Here is a 21,855-nt window from a genome sequence, read left to right as displayed (position 1 = left end):
ATTATAAGAGGATATTTATATAAATGCGTTATATTTCAAAATATTCCTTGCCCAACCACACACTTGTTTCATATACATATTGAATAAGTACATAGGTCCAAATAACTTTTATGTTTTCAAAAAGAAAATTTTCATTCAGATGATTCAGGTTTTACCATTTTTGTGAATATGCAGCAAAATCCTAGAGACTCTGATAGTAGCATTAAGAGAATTTAACCAACCCAGGGATCGAACCCAGGTCTCCTGCATTGCAGGTGGATAATTTACGAGCTGAGCAACCAGGGAAGCCCAACCATTATCACATCACTGGGTAGAGTATTCAAGTGTTTTTTCCTTAGAAAATTCCAGCTTATGAACTCTTAGAGACAGGAACAACCTAAGCAAATGGACAATAATGATGATGGAAATAAACAAACTAGCCAACCATATCTACGCACCACAATGAACTGTATTAGCTGTGAGCACAGGCATTTTACTCATGGCCCTTACATTGCTAGGTTATGGTACGTGTACTTTATTAAAGCAGTGTCTTGTTGTAAATGGTATGATGAAAAAGCAAAAATGTAAACATTTTTGGATATCTTTTTAAAACTTGGAAAGAAAAAAAAGAGTCAGAAGTAATACCACCAATATCTACAGTGTTTTGGTGTCTGGCCACCATGGAACCAGTGATAACGATGTAAAAAACGTCTGCTTGACAGTACAAGTTTATTTAAATTGTGTCCCTACGGGATCATCAAACATATTAAAACTATGAAATACAGATCTAGAGAAGTATGGAATTTACTTAACTTTCTTATATGCTTCTCTATTAAGTTTCTGAACTCATAGGCAATGCTAATAGCCATTATGCCTGCCTGAAATACTACCTATTGTAAATGCCAACTTGGTATAGTCAAAAGTGATTTCAGCCATTCTCTATGCAGCACTAAGCTTAGCAGACTTATCAAACTTAGGTAGAGCTCAAAAAGATTTGATAAATAAGGATTCAGTTTAAAATAATATGATTCTCATGAGAATGAACACACACAGAGGCACTTTTCCCCCTTTGATCTGGGATTTGTAATATGTGTTTATCAGCTAGTACTGTGTATGGTCTCTGAAGATATTTGAAGGGCTGCATTGTCTCATGCCTTGTTGGTGATTGAGAAATTGGTAAAGCCTTTCTGGCTGGCAACTTAGTAATATGTGTCACATTTTTAAATGTGTGTAGTTATTCTACTTCTGGAAATTGTAAGACATAAGAATGTTAGATAAGATCACAAAGCTGTTAATCACCATACATCTATGTGTATGTGTTTGCTGCTGCTGCTGCTGCTAAGTTGCATCAGTCGTGTCCCATTCTGTGCGACCCCATAGACGGCAGCCCACCAGGCTCCCCTGTCCCTGGGATTCTCCAGGCAAGAACACTGGAGTGGGTTGCCATTTGCTTCTCCAATGCATGAAAGTGAAAAGTGAAAGTGAAGTCGTTCAGTCGTGTCCGACTCTTAGCGACCCCATGGACTGCAGCCCACCAGGCTCCTCCGTCCATGGGATTTTCCAGGCAAGAGTACTGGAGTGGGGTGCCATTTCCTCTCCAACGCATGAAAGTGAAAAGTGAAAGTGAAGTCGCTCAGTCGTGTCCGACTCTTAGAGACCTCATGGACTGCAGCCTAACAGGCTCCTCCGTCCGTGGGATTTTCCAGGCAGGAGTACTGGAGTGGGTGCCATTGCCTTCTCCAGTGTATGTGTTTACTGTGCCTTAATTCTTGGAAGAGACTGGAAATCTAGGTTTAATATACATACCGCTTAAACATACATTTCTTGATTGTCTATCATGTGTTAGGCTGAGTGCTTAAGTGCTATAGATAAAAATGTCAACAGTCTTTAATTATAAAGATTCACAATCATACTTTTCTATCAACCAGGATATTTTAATCAGCATAAAATAAAATTCTCAGCAGTAATAAACATCACAACTTATTATATTTGAAACAGTCTCCTACCAATACTGCTACTTTGGCATCCTTAGGACACATGTTTTCTGTTTAAATGGAGGAGAAGGTGTGTGATTCCCCCTTGCCTTGTTGTTAGCCTGACTGTGTCCATGCCAGAATGTGCAGGGTTCTGAAAATTCTGATCAGGAGCCAACAAGATGAGACAGTGCCCACTTTGATGCATTAGAGAATAGTGCTCTTCTTTCCTTCCATAGAATCATAGAACAGAGAACTGTGGATTCTTATGCCTTCCTTGATATTGGGCTTCCCTTGTGGCTCAGCTGGTAAAGAATCCACCTGTAATGCGGGAGACCCGGGTTCGATCCCTGGGTTGGGAAGATCCCCTAGAGAAGGGAAAGGCTACCCACTCCAGTATTCTGGCCTGGAGAACTCCATGGATCATGTAGTATATGGGGTTGCAAAGAGCTGGACACGACTGAGCACCAGGTGGTCCCAGGTATGTTTCCCTGCTATCATGTTGAAGTCCACGTGATTTCTGTTGAGTTGGGTCCATGTCTGCTTCGTATCCTCCACTATGACTCTCACTCATGACCAAGAAATGTGTGTCCCCCTCACAGATGGTGTACTTGGCATTCCTTATGCTGTTCACTTACACCGTGTTGGTGGAGATGCAGCCCCAGCCCAGCGTGCAAGAGTGGCTTGTTATTATCTACATCTTCACCAATGCCATTGAGAAAGTCAGGGAGGTGAGTTACCCTTTCTCCCTTTGTCTTCCGTACATCTCTGCTAGAGGTGTTCTGGGATGGGGTGGTGCAAAGGGAGAGGTCAAAGGTTGAGGTGGGGTGGACAGTGATCCTGACTTGGCATGCTGCAGGAGGGTAATTGGGGGAAATTTCTGATCTCAACCTTTTCTTGTTGCCAAATAATTTCTCTTGATTGCCGCTCTTTGAAAGCAGTTATTTTTGAGGACATCTTAGTGTGTTTATCAGTCACAGAGTGATAGTGTCTAGTTGTTATTAGACCCTCCGACTGTTAGATTTCCCATCCCCAGAGTGTTTTTTTTTAAAATAAGATTGATTTTCATATAGTCTAACATTACTTACATATTATTGATTTCATGTCACATAGTGGCTAAAGTTGTACAATGGTAAAGAATTCATGTATAGCCTTCGAAAGTTCCTACTAAACATTCCTCTGGGGCAAGTAGTCCAAGAAACAAAACAAAGCAAACTTTATTTTTAATTTATAGTGAGTCACTTAAAAAAAAAAAAGGAATGAATATTCCCATGCAGTTGTAATGTAATCACATATAGTATAACTTAGACTATTTTAGAATCACTGTATATGTAGCTCTACCTTTGTGCATTTACATATATTGAGTTTGTCCTAGAGCTCTTATGACCAATACTGTATATTATGTAGATATAGTCTTAGTACTATATTTATGTTGCCTGCTAGTTACTATTGTGGAGTTTATAGACAGTAGAAAATAATTCAGCAGAAAAATGTTATCAAAATTCTACCATTCTTTTTAATGCCTCAGGAAAAATGGGTTTACTGTCTGACATTTCAATTTGTCTGACATTCTGTTGCAGGGGTAATTTCTTGTAATAGTGAGTTCTAATGTCACGTTCAATTTGCTAACTGTTCACTAACAGCAATAGTGGGATCAGATTATAGGATTCTTTCCTTTCTTTGCACTAGGCTATTCATCATGAAATGGCATTGCAGCTATAGTCCATTGCAACGTCGAGTTTTAAAATTGTCTCAGCGTTTCCCTGTGTTAGTTTAGGATTGATCAAATCTAGAAAAAACTTTTCTTTCTTCCTTCCTTTTTTAAATTTCTAGTTGGGTTTTTAAATAGTTGACCAGCATTAACAGTCACATTAAGCTGTATTTATAGAATTGTTTAAATAATTCATTCCCCAAGGATAACTTACATCTCCAAAGCTGCCTTAAGATCTAAGGTTTGGCAGGATTCAATTCCTCTGTAAATGAACAGTTGAAGTATTGAAGATCATATCGATGAGACTCTTGAGTTATAACACATTCTTTGTTTCTTTCTTTCTGTCATGTTTTAGGTCTGTGTTTCAGAACCTGGGAAGTTTACTCAAAAGGTGAAGGTGTGGATTAGCGAGTACTGGAACTTAATGGAAACTGTGGCTATTGGCCTGTTTTTGGTGGGATTTGGCTTTCGGTGGGGTGCCCCACCTTTCTACACGGCGGGAAGACTGATATACTGCATCAACATCATATTCTGGTTCTCACGGCTCCTGGACTTCTTTGCTGTGAACCAACATGCAGGTCCCTATGTGACCATGATTGCAAAAATGGTGAGTACTGTCTGCTGTATAACCTGGTGTTATTTTAACAGTTCTACCTGATTTCATGGTTCATATTCAATAGTATTTTAACTTTTAAAATTATTTAAAGAAGTACACACTTCATCACCACTTATTGTATAACTTAAATTCATATTTAACCAATGTCCTTGGATAGCATATTAGATAGTTGACTGTGATACTCACCTTACCTTTTTGGTTAGGGCCAGATGATGGGGTATTGAGTCGTATTTGTCTCTGAGCACAGTAAGCTGAAATGCTGATTTGTCTTGTCTCTCCACCCCTAGCCAACTCTTAAATAGTGATTAGTATGGGCCACACTCTGTTCTAAGTACTTTATATATATTAACTCATTTAATCTTAAAAACAATTTTAATAGATGGGTACTATAATCCACATTTTACATTCAGGGAAATGGAGTTTACGTAAATTTCCCAAAGGAGTAAGCTGGGGAGTCAGGATTCAAATCTGGACCACCTGGCTCTGTCTGCCGTCTGAGCTCACTGTGCAATTGTATAAGCCCTGTCCAGCTGACTTTGCACAGGAGTTAAGAAGGACAGCACCTCAAGATCTTTGCTTTTTCTTCTAGAATACTCACAGAGAAGGGGCAAGCTCTTGAGAAGAAAGAGTTATGTTGAGATAGAGGAAGAGGACAGTAAAGGGAGAACCTCCAGGATACCAAAGATGATTTTGGTTACTTTATACTTTTTTTTTAGACCAGCAATATTTTCTCTGTTCTTGGTGACATTGGTATTAACTTGGAAATCTATGTTGAGGTAACCAATGTATCCCAGTGACTCAGTACAAGTTTATTTCTTCCTAATGCAAAGACCGATGGGTGCTCATGGAGCCTGGCCCTTATCCAGTGACTGAGGGATCACAAATCCTTCCTCCTTGGGGCATACCCATGTCATTATGTGGCTTCTCAGGTTTCCTATGACAGGGAATCAGAGGGATGGAAAAAATTCCATGGAGGAGCATGCTTTTAAAGGGATGGAGCAGCTTTTAACTGCTCTGAGGAGGAAGTGAGTCAAATCACTATTATTCCACAGCCCGTTGGCCAGAATAGGTCATGTGGCTCCTGCCTCATGGAAGGGAAGCTAATAGGAAATTCATGGTGTAAGTTTCTGCCACAGTGAACAAGTAGATTGATGTGATGTATTAATACATTTAGTAATGGAAATGAATTATTTGAAAGAGCCTTTAAAAGTTATAGTACGTGTGTTTGGTACATGTATATATTATATGTGTTCTCAAGCAGTTCTCCATTGTGCATTAAAACAAGCAGGCTTACTTTGTTTTTTAAACTTTTTATTTTGTACTGGGGTATAGCTGACTGACAAACAATGTTGTCATAGTTTCAGGTGAACAGTGAAAGGATTCAGCCATGCATATACATATATCCGTTTCTCCCAAACTACCTCCTATTCAGGCTGCCCCATAACGTTGAGCAGAATTCCCCTGTGGTATATGATAGGTCCTTGTTGGTTATCCATTTAAAATATAGCGGTGTGTACATGTCCATCCCAAACTCTATAACTATCTCTCCCCGCCATCCTTCCCCCTGGTAACCATAAGTTCATTCAACCATAAGTCTGTGAGTCTCTTTCTGTTTTGTGATAAGTTCATTTGTATGATTTCTTTTTAGATTCCACGTATAAGGGCTGGCGGATGATCTTTCTCCTTCTCTGTCTGACCGACTTCACTCAGTGTGACAGCTTCTAGGTCTATCCATGTTGCTGTAAATGGCATTGTTCCGTTCTCTTTAGTGGCTGAGTAATACTCCACTGTTCAGATGCACCACGTCTTCTGCCATTCTTGTCACTGGACGTTTATGTCTCTTCTTGTTGCTGTTGCTCTTTAGTCATTAAGTCATGTCCAGCTGTTTGTGACCTCCAGGCTCCTCTGTCCATGGCATTCTGCAGGCATGAGTACTGGAGTGGGTCGCCCTTTCCTTCTCCAGGGGATCTTCCCAACCCAGGGATTGAACCCATGTCTCCTGCTTGGCAGGCGGATTCTTTACCACTGAGCCACCTGGGAACCCCCAAGGTTGCTTCCATGCCTTGGCTATTGTAAACTGTGCTGCAATGAACAATTGGGTTGCATGTATCCTTTCAGATCATGTTTTTCTCCAGATACAAGTTCAGGAGTGTGATTGCAGGGTCATACTGAAGCTCCATTTTTAGTTTTTTAAAAAACCTCCATCCTATTCTCCATAGTGGCTGTACCAATTTGTGTTCCCACCAACATTGTAGGAGGGTTGAATCAGGCTTACTTTTACTGCAAAGACTAACTGAGAGTTAATGAACCACTGGATTTAACAAACGTCATTTTATAGTTGCTTTTACATCTTTTTTTTTTCCCCCCTTAAATTCTTCAGTTTCCTAAGTAGCCTGGAATTATTCAGCAGATTCTTGGCCTAATCAATTTTCTGAGACTCTAAATACTGCTGAAGATAATCCTGGGAATAAGGAGCCATTTTACTAATTTGAATTACCCTAATTTTTTTCTTTTCATAATCTCTGATGAAAAGTTAGATACTATCCAATCAAAGGCTATTCATATTTCATCACTTCTTAAAAAAGCATAGATTCTCTACTGTTAGTACATTTAAATTATTCTATAGGCTACCTGAAACACATATTTTGCAGAGAAAACAAGATGTTTTAGACAAAGGAAATCCAGTTGTTCATGGACTAGGTATTTTGGTCAATGACTAGACAGTCTTATTATTGGCAGGCCCCCCCGTCCCTGGGATTCTTCAGGCAAGAACACTGGAGTGGGTTGCCACTTCCTTCTCCAGTGCATGAAAGTGAAAAGTGAAAGTGAAGTTGCTCAGTCGTGTCTGACTCTTAGCGACCCCATGGACTGCAGCCTACTAGGCTCCTGCATCCATGGGATTTTCCAGGCAAGAGTACTGGAGTGGGGTGCCATTGCCTTCTCCGATAATTATGATGACTCCAGGTATTTTATTTGTTTTGAATTTCTAATCTATGCTAAAATTCTGGCTGTGCCATATTTTTTTTTTTAACTTTTTATTTTATACTGGGGCTCAGATGGTAAAGAATCTGTCTGCAATGTGGGGGACCTTGATTCAATCCCTGGGTTGGAAAGATCCCCTGGAAAAGGGCATTGCTACCCACTCCAATATTCTTGCCTGGAGATTTCCATGGACAGAGGAGCCTGGTGGGTTACAGTCCCTGAAGTCACAAAGAGTCAGACACGACTGAGTGACTAACATTTTCACTTTTGTTGGGGTATAGCCAATTATGCTCAAAATTCTCCAAGCCAGGCTTCAGCAATACGTGAACCATGAACTTCCAGATGTTCAAGCTGGTTTTAGAAAAGGCAGAGGAACCAGAGATCAAATTGCCAACATCCGCTGGATCATCGAAAAAGCAAGAGAGTTCCAGAAAAACATCTATTTCTGCTTTATTGACTATGCCAAAGCCTTTGACTGTGTGCATCACAATCAACTGTGGAAAATTCTGAAAGAGATGGGAATACCAGACCACCTGACCTGCCTCTTGAGAAACCTGTATACAGGTCAGGAAGCAACAGTTAGAACTGGACATGGAACAACAGACTGGTTCCAAATAGGAAAAGGAGTACGTCAAGGTTTTATATTGTCACCCTGCTTATTTAACTTATATGCAGAGTACATCATGAGAAATGCTGGACTGGAAGAAGCACAAGCTGGAATCAAGATTGCCGGGAGAAATATCAATAACCTCAGATATGCAGATGACACCACCCTTATGGCAGAAAGTGAAGAGGAACTAAAAAGCCTCTTGATGAAAGTGAAAGAGGAGAGTGAAAAAGTTGGCTTAAAGCTCAACATTCAGAAAACGAAGATCATGGCATCTGGCCCCAAGTGCCAGATTTTATTTTTCTGGGCTCCAAAATCACTGCAGATGGTGATTGCAGCCATGAAATTAAAAGACGCTTACTCCTTGGAAGGAAAGTTATGACCAACCTAGATAGCATATTCAAAAGCAGAGACATTACTTTGCCAACAAAGGTCCGTCTAGTCAAGGCTATGGTTTTTCCAGTAGCCATGTATGGATGTGAGAATTGGACTGTGAAGAAAGCTGAGCGCCGAAGAATTGATGCTTTTGAACTGTGGTGTTGGAGAAGACTCTTGAGAGTCCCATGGACTCAAGGAGTTCCAACCAGTCCATTCTACAGGAGATCAGTCCTGGATGTTCTTTGGAAGGAATGATGCTAAAGCTGAAACTCCAGTACTTTGGCCACCTCATGCAAAGAGTTGACTCATTGGAAAAGCCTCTGATGCTGGGAGGGATTGGGAGCAGGAGGAAAAGGGGATGACAGAGGATGAGATGGCTGGATGGCACCACGGACTCACTGGATGTGAGTTTGAGTGAACTCCAGGAGTTGGTGATGGACAGGGAGGCCTGGCGTGCTGCGATTCATGGGGTCGCAAAGAGTCGGACATGACTGAGCGACTGAACTGACTGAACTGAACTGAGCCAATTAACAATGTTGTGAGAGTTTCAGGTGGAGAGCAGAATGATTCAGCAATACATATACATGTATCCATTCTCTCCCAAACCCCACTCCCAGCCAGGCTGCCACATTACATTGAGCAGAGTTCCATGGGCTATGCAGCAGGTCTTTGTTGGTTATCCATTTTAAATACAGCAGTGTGTACATGACCATCCCAAACTCCCTAACTGTCTCTTCCCGCTGGCAACCATAAGTTCATTTTCTAAGTCTGTGAGTTTGTTTCTGTGCCTTGCTTTTTTGTAGACAGCAAACATGTTCTACATTGTGATCATCATGGCCATCGTCCTCCTGAGCTTTGGAGTGGCACGCAAAGCCATCCTTTCACCAAAGGAGCCCCCATCCTGGACCCTTGCCCGAGATATCGTATTTGAGCCATACTGGATGATATATGGAGAAGTCTATGCTTCAGAGATAGATGGTATGTAGAGTATTCCAACACTGTGGAAATCAAACCCTTGTAGACACTCAGAGTTGTAAAGAACTCTGGAAAACAACTATCTGAATCTTAAAAATGTCAAGAGTTTGTGGTATTCTGCTAAATCAGTGTGCTAAATATTTGTCCATGGTCATAGGACTGTGATTCACCTTGTCTCTCATTCTTTTAAATTCTTTCTTTGCAGTTTGTTCAAGCCAGCCGTCCTGCCCTCCTGGTTCTTTTCTTACTCCATTCCTGCAAGCTGTCTACCTCTTCGTGCAATATATCATCATGGTGAACCTGTTGATTGCTTTCTTTAAGTAGGTTATTTTAATCAAATATGGTTATTTTGTATCAGTCAAATGGGTGAAGTATTTTGAAAGAGTCACATGTAACCTTTGTTTTAATGCATTTCATGCTTTATTACTGTGGTTTTATGGTTTTAAAAATATGGGCATGGGACTACTGGTAGGAAGGTAGCGGAGTGTGAGAAGAGAAAAAGCAATAGACTGAAATAAAAACAGAATTAAAAGAGATCATACACTGTAATTAAGCAGTAATTTGGAATCATGGAGAAGAGCAATTGATGAGTTGAAAGTTGACTAGAGAGTCCTTGATAACTTCCCTTCATCAGCTCTCATTATATTTCATTCTCTGTTTTCTTCAATATCACTTCACTTCTCCGTCTTCTTTTCCTGGTTCATCATCTTCTCTCCAAGCTTTTGACACTGGGATTTGTCCCTGGGCCCAGGCCTTTTGCTTATGCTTTGTTTGGTGATCTCTTTCAGTTTCCTGCATATATGTTCTATATCTGGACAAAGTCCAATGTGTATCTTCAGCCTACATCTCTTTCCTGAACTCCAGTTCTATAGGTCCAGCTGCCCTGTTCCGTTGCCAGTCAGACATATAATAGATTTCTGAGCTTTTAAATGTCCAAACTCTTGATTTCCCCTCTTTCCCAATATACACTTATTCTTCTTATAGTTGTTCCCACATCTTTAAAGAAGAGCACACATTTCTGTCAAAGCTTCATCTTTTTTTTTTTTTTGTCGTTCAGGCTAAAAACCTTGGCCTTCTTATTGCCTCTCATATTTCTAGGTTTAGATTGTCAGAAATACCTTTGACTCCACCTTCAAATAGATCCTCGTCCAACCACCTGTCACTACCTCACTGCTACCACCACAAAGCCTCCTAATCATTTCTCTGCTTCTGACTTTGGCCCCTATATTCTTTTCTCAACACTGTAGCCCTAATGACACTTAACAAACCTAAGGATGTTATTTAAAAGTGCAGTTGCCCTTTCCTTCCATCATCTCCTTGGCGTGCCTGGTCCCCCTTACTCTTCTTTCTTTATCCTACTCACTTATATATCCAAATATATTTTATAATTTATTTATATATTATTTTTCCCCCATTTATCTCATTCTGGAATACAGGCTTCACAAGAACAAGTTTGTTTTTTTGCTTTTGGGTTTCTTTTTTCCTTTTTTGCCTATGAATTTATCCCAAGCATTGAAAAGAGTTTAATTGATGAAGGAAATCAAGTGACATGATGGGAAGGAACTAGTTTTTTCTGAATGCCTCCTTTATGCCAGCCACTGTATGAGGTATTTTATTTATTATCGTACTGAAGAGAGAAAGGGAAATCAATGCATAGAAGCTAAGTAAAGAAAGTAGAGGAGATATGGCTGAAAGCAGATAAAATAAATAAAAACACAGGCAAAAAGCGACTGTTGTTGCACATATATCAGGGAAATCTTATTAATTATTACAAGATTATATGATAACTGTCATCTCTCTTTAGTCTCACCATTTTATGAACTTGCAACATTTGCTGGTGTTTAATTATTATAGCTTTTATTCTGACATTTCAAATAAGATCAGTGGGTATGAGATTTTTGTTTCTCAAAAATAGCAGGTGTCAAAAGAGAGGTTGAAAAATCCTCCCACAGGCCAATCTCGTCACTGCAATGAACACACCGAGAACCATACAAGCTGCTTCTTATTCAGTTGCTAAGTTGTGTCCCACTCTTTGCAACAGCATGGACTGCAGCATGCCAGTCCATGTCCTTCCCTGTCCTTCACTATCTCCTGGAGTTTGCTCAAACTCGTGTCCATTGAGTCTATGATGCCATCCAACCATCTCACTGTTGCCCCCTTCTCCTCCTGTCTTCCATCTTGATCTTTCCCAGTTATTAGGCTCTTTTCCAGTGAGTCGGCTGTCTGCATCAGGTGGCCGAAGTAATGGAGCTTCAACTTCAGTATCAGTCCTTCCAGTGAACATTAAGGGTTGATTTCCTTTAGGATTTTCATCCAAGTTGAGCAACCCCAGATCTGACTACTTATCCAAAAGCCCCTTTCCAGACTCTGTAATAGTTACGAAGAGCCTGACAAACACTGTGAAGATCGCCACCTGCTGGTAGACATGCTGTAGTCACACTTGGACTGGGAGTAGCATGGAACTTGGGCCATCCTCAAACTTGATTGTGCAAGAGAATTACTTGGAGGACTTGCCGAGACAGGGATAGCTAATTTGGTCATTCTGGGGTGAGTGAGTAAGTGAAAGTCACTCAATCGTGTCCAGCTCTTTGCAAGCCCACAGACTGTAGCCTGCCAGGCTCCTCTGTTCCTGGAATTCTCCAGGCAAGGGTACTGAAGTAGGAAGCTGCTCCCTCCTCCAGGGGATCTTCCCAACCCAGGGATCGAACCCAGGTCTCCTGCTTTGCAGGCAGATTCTTTACTGTCTGAGCCACCAGGGAAGCCCCATTCTGAGGTAGGGCCCAAGAATTTGTATTTCTGACAGGTTCTCAAGTGATGCTAGTGCTGCCGGCTCAGTGACTGCAGTTTAAGAATTGCCGTTAAATCCGGTTGTCAGTGCTTCCTTCATCTATCTTATGTCATCTGAAACTTCCCCTTACCTTTTTCCTCTCTTTTTTAAAATCTCACTAAGTGTCATGTGGGATCTTAGTTCCAGGACCAGCACCCTGTGCAGTGGCAGCATGGAGTCGTAACTACAGGATACAGGGAAGTCCCTCCCCATTCTTCAATCCTAAGCTGTTTTTCTCCGGGATAGTTTGAGTTTCTTCTCTTTACCATTCCTGCAGTTTAGGGTTACTTGCATTTCTATTTGTTAAATTTGTCTGCCCTTCTTAAGTGCTTCTCTGCCATATTTCTTGAAGAAATAAATTCTATATTAGCCTAAGCAAAATATTAAGATAGATATTTCATTGTGTCCTCCCCACCTATATCATATTATAGACTTAAAGTTATATAGTTAAGGATGACATATTGCTTGAGAATGGATACCACTCATGACAACTTCATCACAAGCTCTATAGCATCAACATATTTTTCTGCACTATTTGTATATTGTAATTGACATAATAAAGGGGAAAAAAAATCCAAAGTAGCCAACCAATATGAAGTTACTTTTATTATAAAGTTAATGTAAATAATTGATCTAGCTTCTAAATCAAAGTTCTGCTTATTGGTTTATTGTAGGATAAATTGATTTTTATTGCCTGCCTCGTCTTTTTTTTCCATTTGAATGTTTTAGCTAGGGTTATTCTAGCAGTTCTCACATTTGATAATTAGGAGAATCTCTTCATAAGATTGATAATATAGCAGAACATTAAAACCGTTTATCATTAAGGATGACTTATGGACTGAAAAGATCTTATGTGAAAAAAGATAGTGAATCAAGAATAATGTTACTTTCAGAGGACAGTTTCTGTTCATTGTATTTAAAATGTTAGCATTTTCTTCTCTCTGATTGTAATTTCTACCTTTTGCATTTTCTGATTAGCATATTTTATTGTAGAGGGTGATTAATGTGGGTTGTTTGGGGAAGAAGAATCATAAATGTGATGATATTATTTTTATTGGCTAACTACTGGTCACATCAGGTGAACCAATAATAAGCTGGAAAATAAAGTAGTAATCTAACTATTATGTTTCAGGATTCCGTATTAAAACACTGTCCCTCTTTTACTGCTACTTACAGTAACGTTTACATAGATCTGAAATCCATTTCAAATAACCTGTGGAAATATAATCGCTATCGTTACATCATGACCTACCATGAAAAGCCTTGGTTGCCCCCACCTTTTATCCTGCTGAGTCACATTGGTCTCCTGCTTCGCCGTCTTTGCCAGCACCAAGCTCCAAATGACCAAGAAGAGGGTGATGTTGGATTAAGTAAGTTTTTAATTGGTGGCACAGGAGAAAGAAAGTAAAGAGCAGAGATCCAAGGTGAAGACACCTGAACATTTTCGATTAAATTCAGGGCTCAGGTTGGAAGGCTCTGGGAGTTAAATTAAAAGACTATCAGTTGGGAACCTGGGTCTAAGTAAATACATTGATCTCATGTGGTTATAGTATCTTTTGCTAAGAGTAATTAATAGTTTGAAAGAAAGAAATGGGTAGGAACAGAATCTCTGCTTGGGTTTGTAAAGGTTTTTTGTCACCTGGAAAACCTGTATTTTCTCTGCTTAACTGGGAGGTCATCAGAGTAGCTCCTAGAGGGTAGTAGTCCCAGTGGCCCATACTTATTCTTTGTTGGTGAAGATGGAATCCAAATTGAAAGGATACAGGTCTTGTGGATTAAGGGAAATAGATAAACCAGACTTTGTCTGACTTATTCACTAGAGTCAAGGCTCTCTGGTTCTCTGATTTACAGAATGTGGAGGTCATTCTCTATAGATGTCTCATATTTTCAGGAACTTCAAGTCAAGATGCAGAAATGTGGTTTCTCTCTCTTTTTGGCAAAGCTTAACTCGACACATTTTGAGATTTTTTTCCTAGTTCATTTTGCTTATCCATATCTTGACAGCATGATATGACTGTCATACTAATCGTCTTAAGAGAAATTCATTCTTTTGGTTTACAGATCTTTTGTAGTTCCTCTAGGTCCATTGGTACTAGGCCCGTTTCTAGATAATTCCTAAATATAGTAAGGAAATGGCATAAATCCACAATCCTTTATCTCAATTTCTAAATCCAAAATATATCTGAAAATGGAAAGTCTTTTTCTTCTTAAGTTAGAGAAAGACTCATCTGGATAGAAGAGGCTAATGGGACTAATGTAAGCCACTTATCCTCTTTATCCCTTGTAGTAGGAATACTCATTGATTTTGCTGCAGAAATAATGTGTTTAATTTCAGAATATTGCTCTAGCCCCAATTAGGGATTTTACTTCATTTATGGCATGTGCTTTATATTATATTTCCAAAACTAGAAAAGTAAACTTCTGAATTCTGAAATAGACTGGTTCCAAGAGTTTCAGATATGGAATTGTGGACTATCTGTACATTTTGGTGAGCCCTTACCAGGTGTTATCACAAGGTTGACAGGGTGACATGCTTTTGCTCCTGCTGGTAATTGACTCTGTCAAGTATTTTTCTCTTCTTGAACCACTGTACTGATTTATTTTTCTTTTCCGTTTCTTTCCCTCAAGAGATTCAGCCTTTATAAGGAAGTCAAAGCACAACTGAAGTTAACTTAAAGGCTTATAATTATATTATAATTTTTCATCTTCTAATAGAGTGCCATCCCAGAACAATTTAACAGGAGAGCGTGAACCACTTGAGAGATCCTGGAATTAACTAGGATTTGGCCAGATTTTATAGCACCATACCAAAGAACCCTTTCCTGAGCTTGCCTTGATATGAACTTATAGGGTGATTCTGGTATAAAACTTGAGGAAATATTCTGATGGGTAGAGGTGCACTCACCCTGAGTTTTAGAGGAAATTCTAAATTTTTGTGATTGCCTTTGAGCCTCTGTATTCAGGTTCAGAATGTTTGCACACGGGGTAGCAGTGCCACCTGGTGGACAGTTGCAAGAAAATGTCACATGCTTCTAGCTGTACCTACCGCTATCACTGGAATTGCTCTGGGGATTATTTGCTCTCAGGAATCCGCCGAAGGTTCAGATCACACAATTCTAAAGTCCCTTACTCATACAAGATTCTTTAATGCAAACAAAAATTTAGAGCTGAGTGGGGATGGGGAGATACTGGATTTTTTTTTTTTTTTTTGTACCTGAAAAATTCTTCCATACTGTAAAACTCAGAAAACACTGTGAACACCTTTTGTGGCTGAATATTTTCTTTTAATTATCCTCTAAAATTAATATTTTTGTTAATTTGCATTTTAAATAACTTCTAGAACCTTTGAATTTCTAATTAATTCTGGAGAACTTTAATGGTTCTTTCTTGTTTTTTCTTTTTTTTCCCCCCTAATTTAGGTGAAATGGTTGAAGGAAGAAAACATTCCAATTTTACCCTTTTTGCAACAGCATTTTTATATTTAACAAGTATTAGAAACTTGCTTAAAAGATAATGTTTTTTTCTGTTAGGTAAGAGTCAAGGTGGTATACCACATGTGATCACTGAAATTTGATATAGATTGCATTAGTTTCATAACATTATGAAATGATGTGTCTTTTAATGGATTAGTTATTGTCAATGAAGATGTATAGCCTTGATTGGCCATTAATACTACTGGCAATAATATCTTTTTTCAATAGAAGAACTTAGTATATACCAACTCAGTGCCTATATAAACCCAGTGCAACAAGGTACAACTTTCTTACACTTACTAGATTCTCTGAAACAGACGTAGATTTCTTCTAACTTTGATTTTAACCTGTGGGTTACTTGTTGTCATTTTGACAGTTTAAATAGTTGGTGGAGGAACTGCCATAAGCATATAAATATGATAGATTTTTATGTGTAAAAGTATTCTAACTTAGGACAATTTTGAAGATAAAGTATCTGATCCACATGAGTCACCTCCAAGACCCCACTTCAGCTTATAAAACAACTAGGAGACTCAGCCCGGTGCTTCCAGGTGTTGGTGGATAGTGCGTCCCAGTTAGTGTTAGTAATACAGTGTGACAAGGCTGTAAACTATTCTCACACAAACTATAGTTTTATTCATTTTCAATGCCAGTGGAAGAAAAGTCACTCAGATGTGGTCTCAGCTTCCTGAGGGGAGGGGGAATGATGATTCTTTTTATATACTATACTTACTTCCACAGAACTCTACCTAAGTAAGGAGGATCTGAAAAAACTTCACGATTTTGAAGAACAGTGTGTGGAAAAGTACTTCCACGAGAAGATGGAAGATCTGAATTGTAGTTGTGAGGAACAAATCCGAGTGACATCAGAAAGGTAAAAGTTCTATATGTATTTTCATTCCCTAAGCTGCTACTTGAAGCTGATTCTTACTAGAATGGCTGAAAAAAGTAGAAGGTCTACTTTCAAAACCCGAGGTTTTGATTCTCTAAAATTTTCTCAAGTAGTGTGTAATATTCTTGTAATCATTGCACATTTATTGAGTGTCTGCTGGGTTCTAGTCTTATAAGTTAGAGGAGATAAATGGTGGATGAGACCAGGGGCCCTTCCTTTGTAGGACTTACATTCTAGTGTGTGCATGTGGAGGGGTGATGGGAATGGAGGGCAAAAAAGAAATATGTAATTTAATGCCAGACCATAAAAGAGCAATGAAGAAAAACAAGTAGTATAAGGAAATAGGGAATGATTGCCCTGAAGGGTCTGCTGGAGCTGGGTTGGCTTGGGTAGGTTGGACTGTCTGGGGAGCCTGGTGCAGGAGGACCACTTTGAGGCAGCTGAGAAGGAGAGACCTGAGGAAGGTGGGATGGTGCCCCCAAACTGGATGCGGATGTGTCCAGGAGCAGTAGGTTGGTCCTAAAGAGGGCAGGTGCAGGGTACCGGTTGCACTGGGAGTCATGGAGCTCTCAGGGAGCCTGACTAGCACTTGTGCATTGAGCTGAGGGCAGTTGAGGGTGAATAGAAGAGACAGAGATCAGAGGCAGATTTTGTAAGAGGTTTACCTCTGAAGCAGGGTATGGGTACATGGTGGGGTTCTTTTGTTCTATGTGGCGATAACAAAATTAATGTGTTTGTTCCTGGAAATGGGAGGAGCTGCAGGAGCCAGAGGGAAAAAGTGATTTGCTGAGTGAAGTCCTTGGGAAGGGGAGTTAATGGTGGGGACCAGGAGAGGATGTGGAGAGGACCAGGAGAGGATGCAACCAGGCTGCAGGAACCAGGGCAGTCATCAGGGAGGGTATCTGTGGATGGGTGTGATTGTGGGGGGAATTAGTGTAAGAATGCCATTCAGAGTTTTGAGGAAAGAGGAGATGTGTTGGAGAAAGTGAACAAACTCAGAGTCTATTAAGATCAAAGCTGCTGTGCATGTATTACTAATTGTAGGTGTTAAAATAATGAAGGATTGCATGTAATTATTTGCATTTTTCAAATTTAGCTGTAATTAACCTAACAATATATTAGTTTCAAGCATATAGCATGATAGTTCGACATTTGTGTACTATGAAATGATCACGATAGTGAATCTGGTTAACATCTATCACCGTACACAGTTACAGATTTTCTTCTTTTAATGAAAATATTCGTTTCCAAGGCAAACCATTCAATATCACAGTAATCCAAGTCTATGCTCCAACAAGTAATGCTGAAGAAGCTGAAGTTGAATGGTTCTATGAAGACCTATAAGACCTTCTAGAACTAACACCCCCAAAAGATATCCTTTTCATTATAGGGTCAGTTCAGTTCAGTTCAGTTGCTCAGTCGTGTCCGACTCTTTGCGACCCCATGAATCGCAGCACGCCAGGCCTCCCTGTCCATCACCAACTCCCAGAGTTCACTCAAACTCACGTCGATCAAGTCAGTGATGTCATCCAGCCATCTCATCCTCTGTGGTCCCTTTTTCCTCCTGCCCCCAATCCCTCCCAGCATCAGAGTCTTTTCCAATGAGTCAAGTCTTCGCATGAGGTGGCCAAAGTATCATTATAGGGTACTGGAATGCAAAAGTAGGAAGTCAAGAGATACCTGGAGTAACAGGTAAATTTGACCTTGGAGTACAGAATGAAGCAGGGCAAAGACTAACAGAGTTTTGCCAAGAGAATGCACTGGTCATAGCAAACACCCTCTTCCAACAACACAAGAGAAGACTCTACACAGATGGAGAAGCTCTATATAGTCAGCAAAAACAAGACTGGGAGCTGACTGTGACTCAGATTATGAACTCCTTATTGCCAAATTCAGACTTAAATTGAAGAAAGTGGGGAAAACCAGTAGACCATTCAGGTATGACCTAAATCAAATCCCTTATGATTATACAGTGGAAGTGAGAAATAGATAAGGGACTAGATCTGATAGAGTGCCTGATGAACTATGGATGGAGGTTCATGACATGGTACAGGAGGCAGGGATCAAGACTAAACCATCCCCAAGAAAAAGAAATGCAAAAGGGCAAAACGGTTGTCTGAGAAGGGCTTATAAATAGTTTTGAATAGAAGAGAAGTGAAAGGCAAAGGAGAAAAGGAAAGAGATATCCATCTGACTGAAGAGTTCCAAAGAATAGCAAGGAGAGATAAGAAAGCCTTTCTCAGCGATCAATGCAAAGAAATAGAGGAAAACAATAGAATGGGAAAGACTAGAGATCTCTTCAAGAAAATTAGAGATACCAAAGGAAAATTTCATGCAAAGATGGACACAATAAAGGACAGAAATGGTATGGACCTAACAGAAGCAGAAGATATTAAGAAGCAGTGGCAAGAATACACAGAAGAACTATACAAAAAAGATTTCCATGACCCAGATAATCATGATGGTGTGATCACTCACCTAGAGCCAGACATTCTGGAACATGAAGTCAAGTGGGCCTTAGGAAGCATCACTACTAACAAAGCTAGTGGAGGTGATGGAATTCCAGTTGAGTTATTTCAAATCCTCGTGGACTTGAATCCTCATGTGCCCTCATGGACTGCTGCACACCAGGCTTCCCTGTCCTTCACCATGTCCCGGTGAAAGGTACTTCACCTTTGCTCAAACGTAGGTCCACTGAGTCAGTGATGCCATCCAACCATCTTGTTTTCTGTCATCCCCTTCTCCTCCTGCTTTCAGTCTTTCCCAGCATCAGGTTCTTTTCTAATGTGTCAGCTCTTTTCATCAGGTGGCCAAAGTGTTGGAGCTTCAGCTCAGCACCAGTCCTTCAGTGAATTTTCAGGGTTGATTTCTTTTAGGATTGACTAAACTATTTGGTTTGCTGTTACAAAATTTCCCAGACTGGATGGCTTAGAAGCTGCAGAATGTTATTGCTCATAGTTCTGGAGGCTGGGAGTCTGAGATCAGGGTCTGAGGGTGGTCAGGTGAAGGCCCTGTTTGGGTTACAAACTTCTGAGTGTATACCTACATGGTAGAAGGCGTTAAGGAGCTCTGTGGAGTCTCTTTTATAAAATAGAGCATTAATCCCACTCATGAGGGCTTCATCCTCATGACCTAATCATCTCCCCAAAACCACATGTACCAACACCCTCACTTTTGAAGATTAAAGTTTCAACATGTGAATTTTGGGTGCGGACACAAACATTTAGGGCATAGCAGAGAGGATAAATAAAGACATTTTTAGAGAAGACAATTCATGAGAAGAGTTAAGGATTGGATGTGGTGATAAGGGAGTATATGGAATCCAGGATGAATAATGTCTAAGGCAGGGTAATGAGGTGAAAGGTGTCACTGAAGGGATAAGGAATGCAAGATGCATGGCAGAGACTGAGGCAGCGGGTAGAAGCAATGAGGTTGAAGTTTGTTGAGCCTGAGATTCTAGTGGCATATTTAACCAGAGATGTCTGGAAGGCTTTACATATATGGCTCTGGAGCCCGAAGGGCAAAATTTGAATAGGAAATTTGATAGTCACCTGCCTATTGTAGGAAAATAAAACTATTAGAGAGGAAGTGATTATGCTCAGAAAGCAAGTGGAGTGAGGAGACTCAGTGGGTCTCACGCTGAGAGGTGTCAACACCTGTGTCATGGGCTGAGGAAGAGGAACTTGTGGAGAAGACTGAAAAGAATTGATCAGAAGAGAATAATGAAAACTAGGAGAAGGTAATATCATGAGTCAAGTGAATACAGAGTGAAACTTGATGATAGTAATAATAGTAAACTGAACACCAGTAATCATCATATGCTATTACATTTTCTTCAGTTTTTTTTCTTGGCATTTGAGTAGAGAAGGATTAGATGGTAGATGGGTAAGTAGCTTCTGGAAAATATTCTAGATGCTTTCAAAGGCTCTAGAATTTGATTATGAAGCCCTAATTTAATTTCAAAACACAATTGATCAAATTTCCTTTTTGATAGAGCTATTTCACGAGCCCTCTTTTTACACAATGGTCCTTATTGAGGTTGTTCTGAAAGTGTTAGTTGCTCAGTTGTGTCCAACTCTTTGTGACCCCATGGACTGTAGTCCACTAGGCTCCTCTGTTCATAGGATTCTCCAGGCAAGAATACTGGGGTGGGTAGTCATTCCCTTCTCCAGGGCATCTTCCCGACCCAGGGATCAATCCCAGGTCTCCTGCCTTGCAGGCAGATTCTTTACTGTCTGAGCTACCAGGGAGGGAAGAATATTTTCTGGCAGTAACTGAGCAGTAGTTTGAAGAGGGAGGGAAAAGACATTAGGAAGACATTTGTATGTTTGCCTACCTCTGAAAAGAAATTATCTGTATCCTTACAGAGTTAGGTGAATTGTAAAAGTGGACAGAGAACCTATTAAGTCTGTTTTATATTTTACTTTCTCTATTTGGAATGCTGGCTACTTTTTGTCCCTACCGATATAAGCCAGTGTTTTCTCTCTCTCTTCTATGGAATAAGTTGTTAACTAGGGATTTTTCCATAGTAAGCATGTTTGGTTACATTATATTTGGAAAGTGCTATATCTTAAAAAAAAAAATTTTTTTTAAACTATCACATTGAGCAATGTGACTCAGCAGAGTTAGAGCTTGAGCAGGTCCCATCATTGTTTTATCATGATATCTTACTGAGAAACATTTGTGAACAACTCTCGGCATGGAAAATGTGGGTGCAATTCAGTCATCCTTCGTGGGACTCTAGGACCTCAATAGGACTTTGCTTGGATCCCTGCTGAGTTGCTGATACATGCTGGAGGGCAGTGGTTAATGCCATTAAATATGGAGTTGCATGCTTTGGCTTTGAAGTCTCACTCTTTCACCGACCATGTGATGGGTAATGTGACCTATATTCATGAAGGGGTGGTAGAATGCCTACTTTATAGGGTGGTCATGTGGATTAAATAAAATAATGTATAACGCCTGGCACATAATGAGCACTCAGGAGCACTGTGATTATCATGGTAATTATAATAATACTTTGTATAATTTCATTTTGCAATATCTAGTCCAGAGACCCACAATGAAACAATAACCATACTGGTCTCCCCCTCACTCTCAAACCTTGTACAGAAGAAACAAAAATTACGAGAATTTCTTTTCCATGGCAGAGTGACTAAAAGACTTGGTTAATATAGATCGTGGTTGAGAAATATAATTAAAATATGTTTCATAGGACATTGAGATTTAGATAAGAAGTGCCTATGAAAGCACAAGGACCTGATTTGAGGGTGACCAGGTTATTTGCCTGACAGTCTCTATTGTAGCAGATTACCTGTGGCTCTGAATAGTTGTTGGTGTCTATTGTATCCTTTTGATGGGGCTGCTGCTAATGGAACTTAATGAGTCTCCATTACTGTTGTTCGGACTGCACTGTTTTTGAATTAGATGAAACAGTGTGCT

General features: G+C 40.0%; 1 protein-coding gene across 4 annotated transcripts in view; it reads left to right on the top strand.

Moving 5' to 3' along the window:
- The window catches only part of TRPM6 (transient receptor potential cation channel subfamily M member 6), a 169,946-nt gene that overhangs the window by 109,991 nt on the left and 38,100 nt on the right, over positions 1-21,855 (top strand). For all 4 annotated transcript variants that reach the window (XM_070794665.1, XM_070794664.1, XM_070794663.1 and 1 more), the window contains exons 20-25: positions 2,555-2,683; positions 4,019-4,270; positions 9,050-9,224; positions 9,427-9,541; positions 13,225-13,418; positions 16,263-16,395. In XM_070794665.1, coding sequence (XP_070650766.1) covers positions 2,555-2,683; positions 4,019-4,270; positions 9,050-9,224; positions 9,427-9,541; positions 13,225-13,418; positions 16,263-16,395 — 998 coding nt within the window. The remainder of the gene's footprint in view (positions 1-2,554; positions 2,684-4,018; positions 4,271-9,049; positions 9,225-9,426; positions 9,542-13,224; positions 13,419-16,262; positions 16,396-21,855) is intronic.

This window comes from Bos indicus, chromosome 8 (assembly GCF_029378745.1).
Source record: "Bos indicus isolate NIAB-ARS_2022 breed Sahiwal x Tharparkar chromosome 8, NIAB-ARS_B.indTharparkar_mat_pri_1.0, whole genome shotgun sequence".
NCBI lineage: Eukaryota > Metazoa > Chordata > Mammalia > Artiodactyla > Bovidae > Bos > Bos indicus.
The sequence above is the reverse complement of the archived record's forward strand: the minus strand, read 5'-3'. Positions and strand labels throughout refer to the sequence as shown.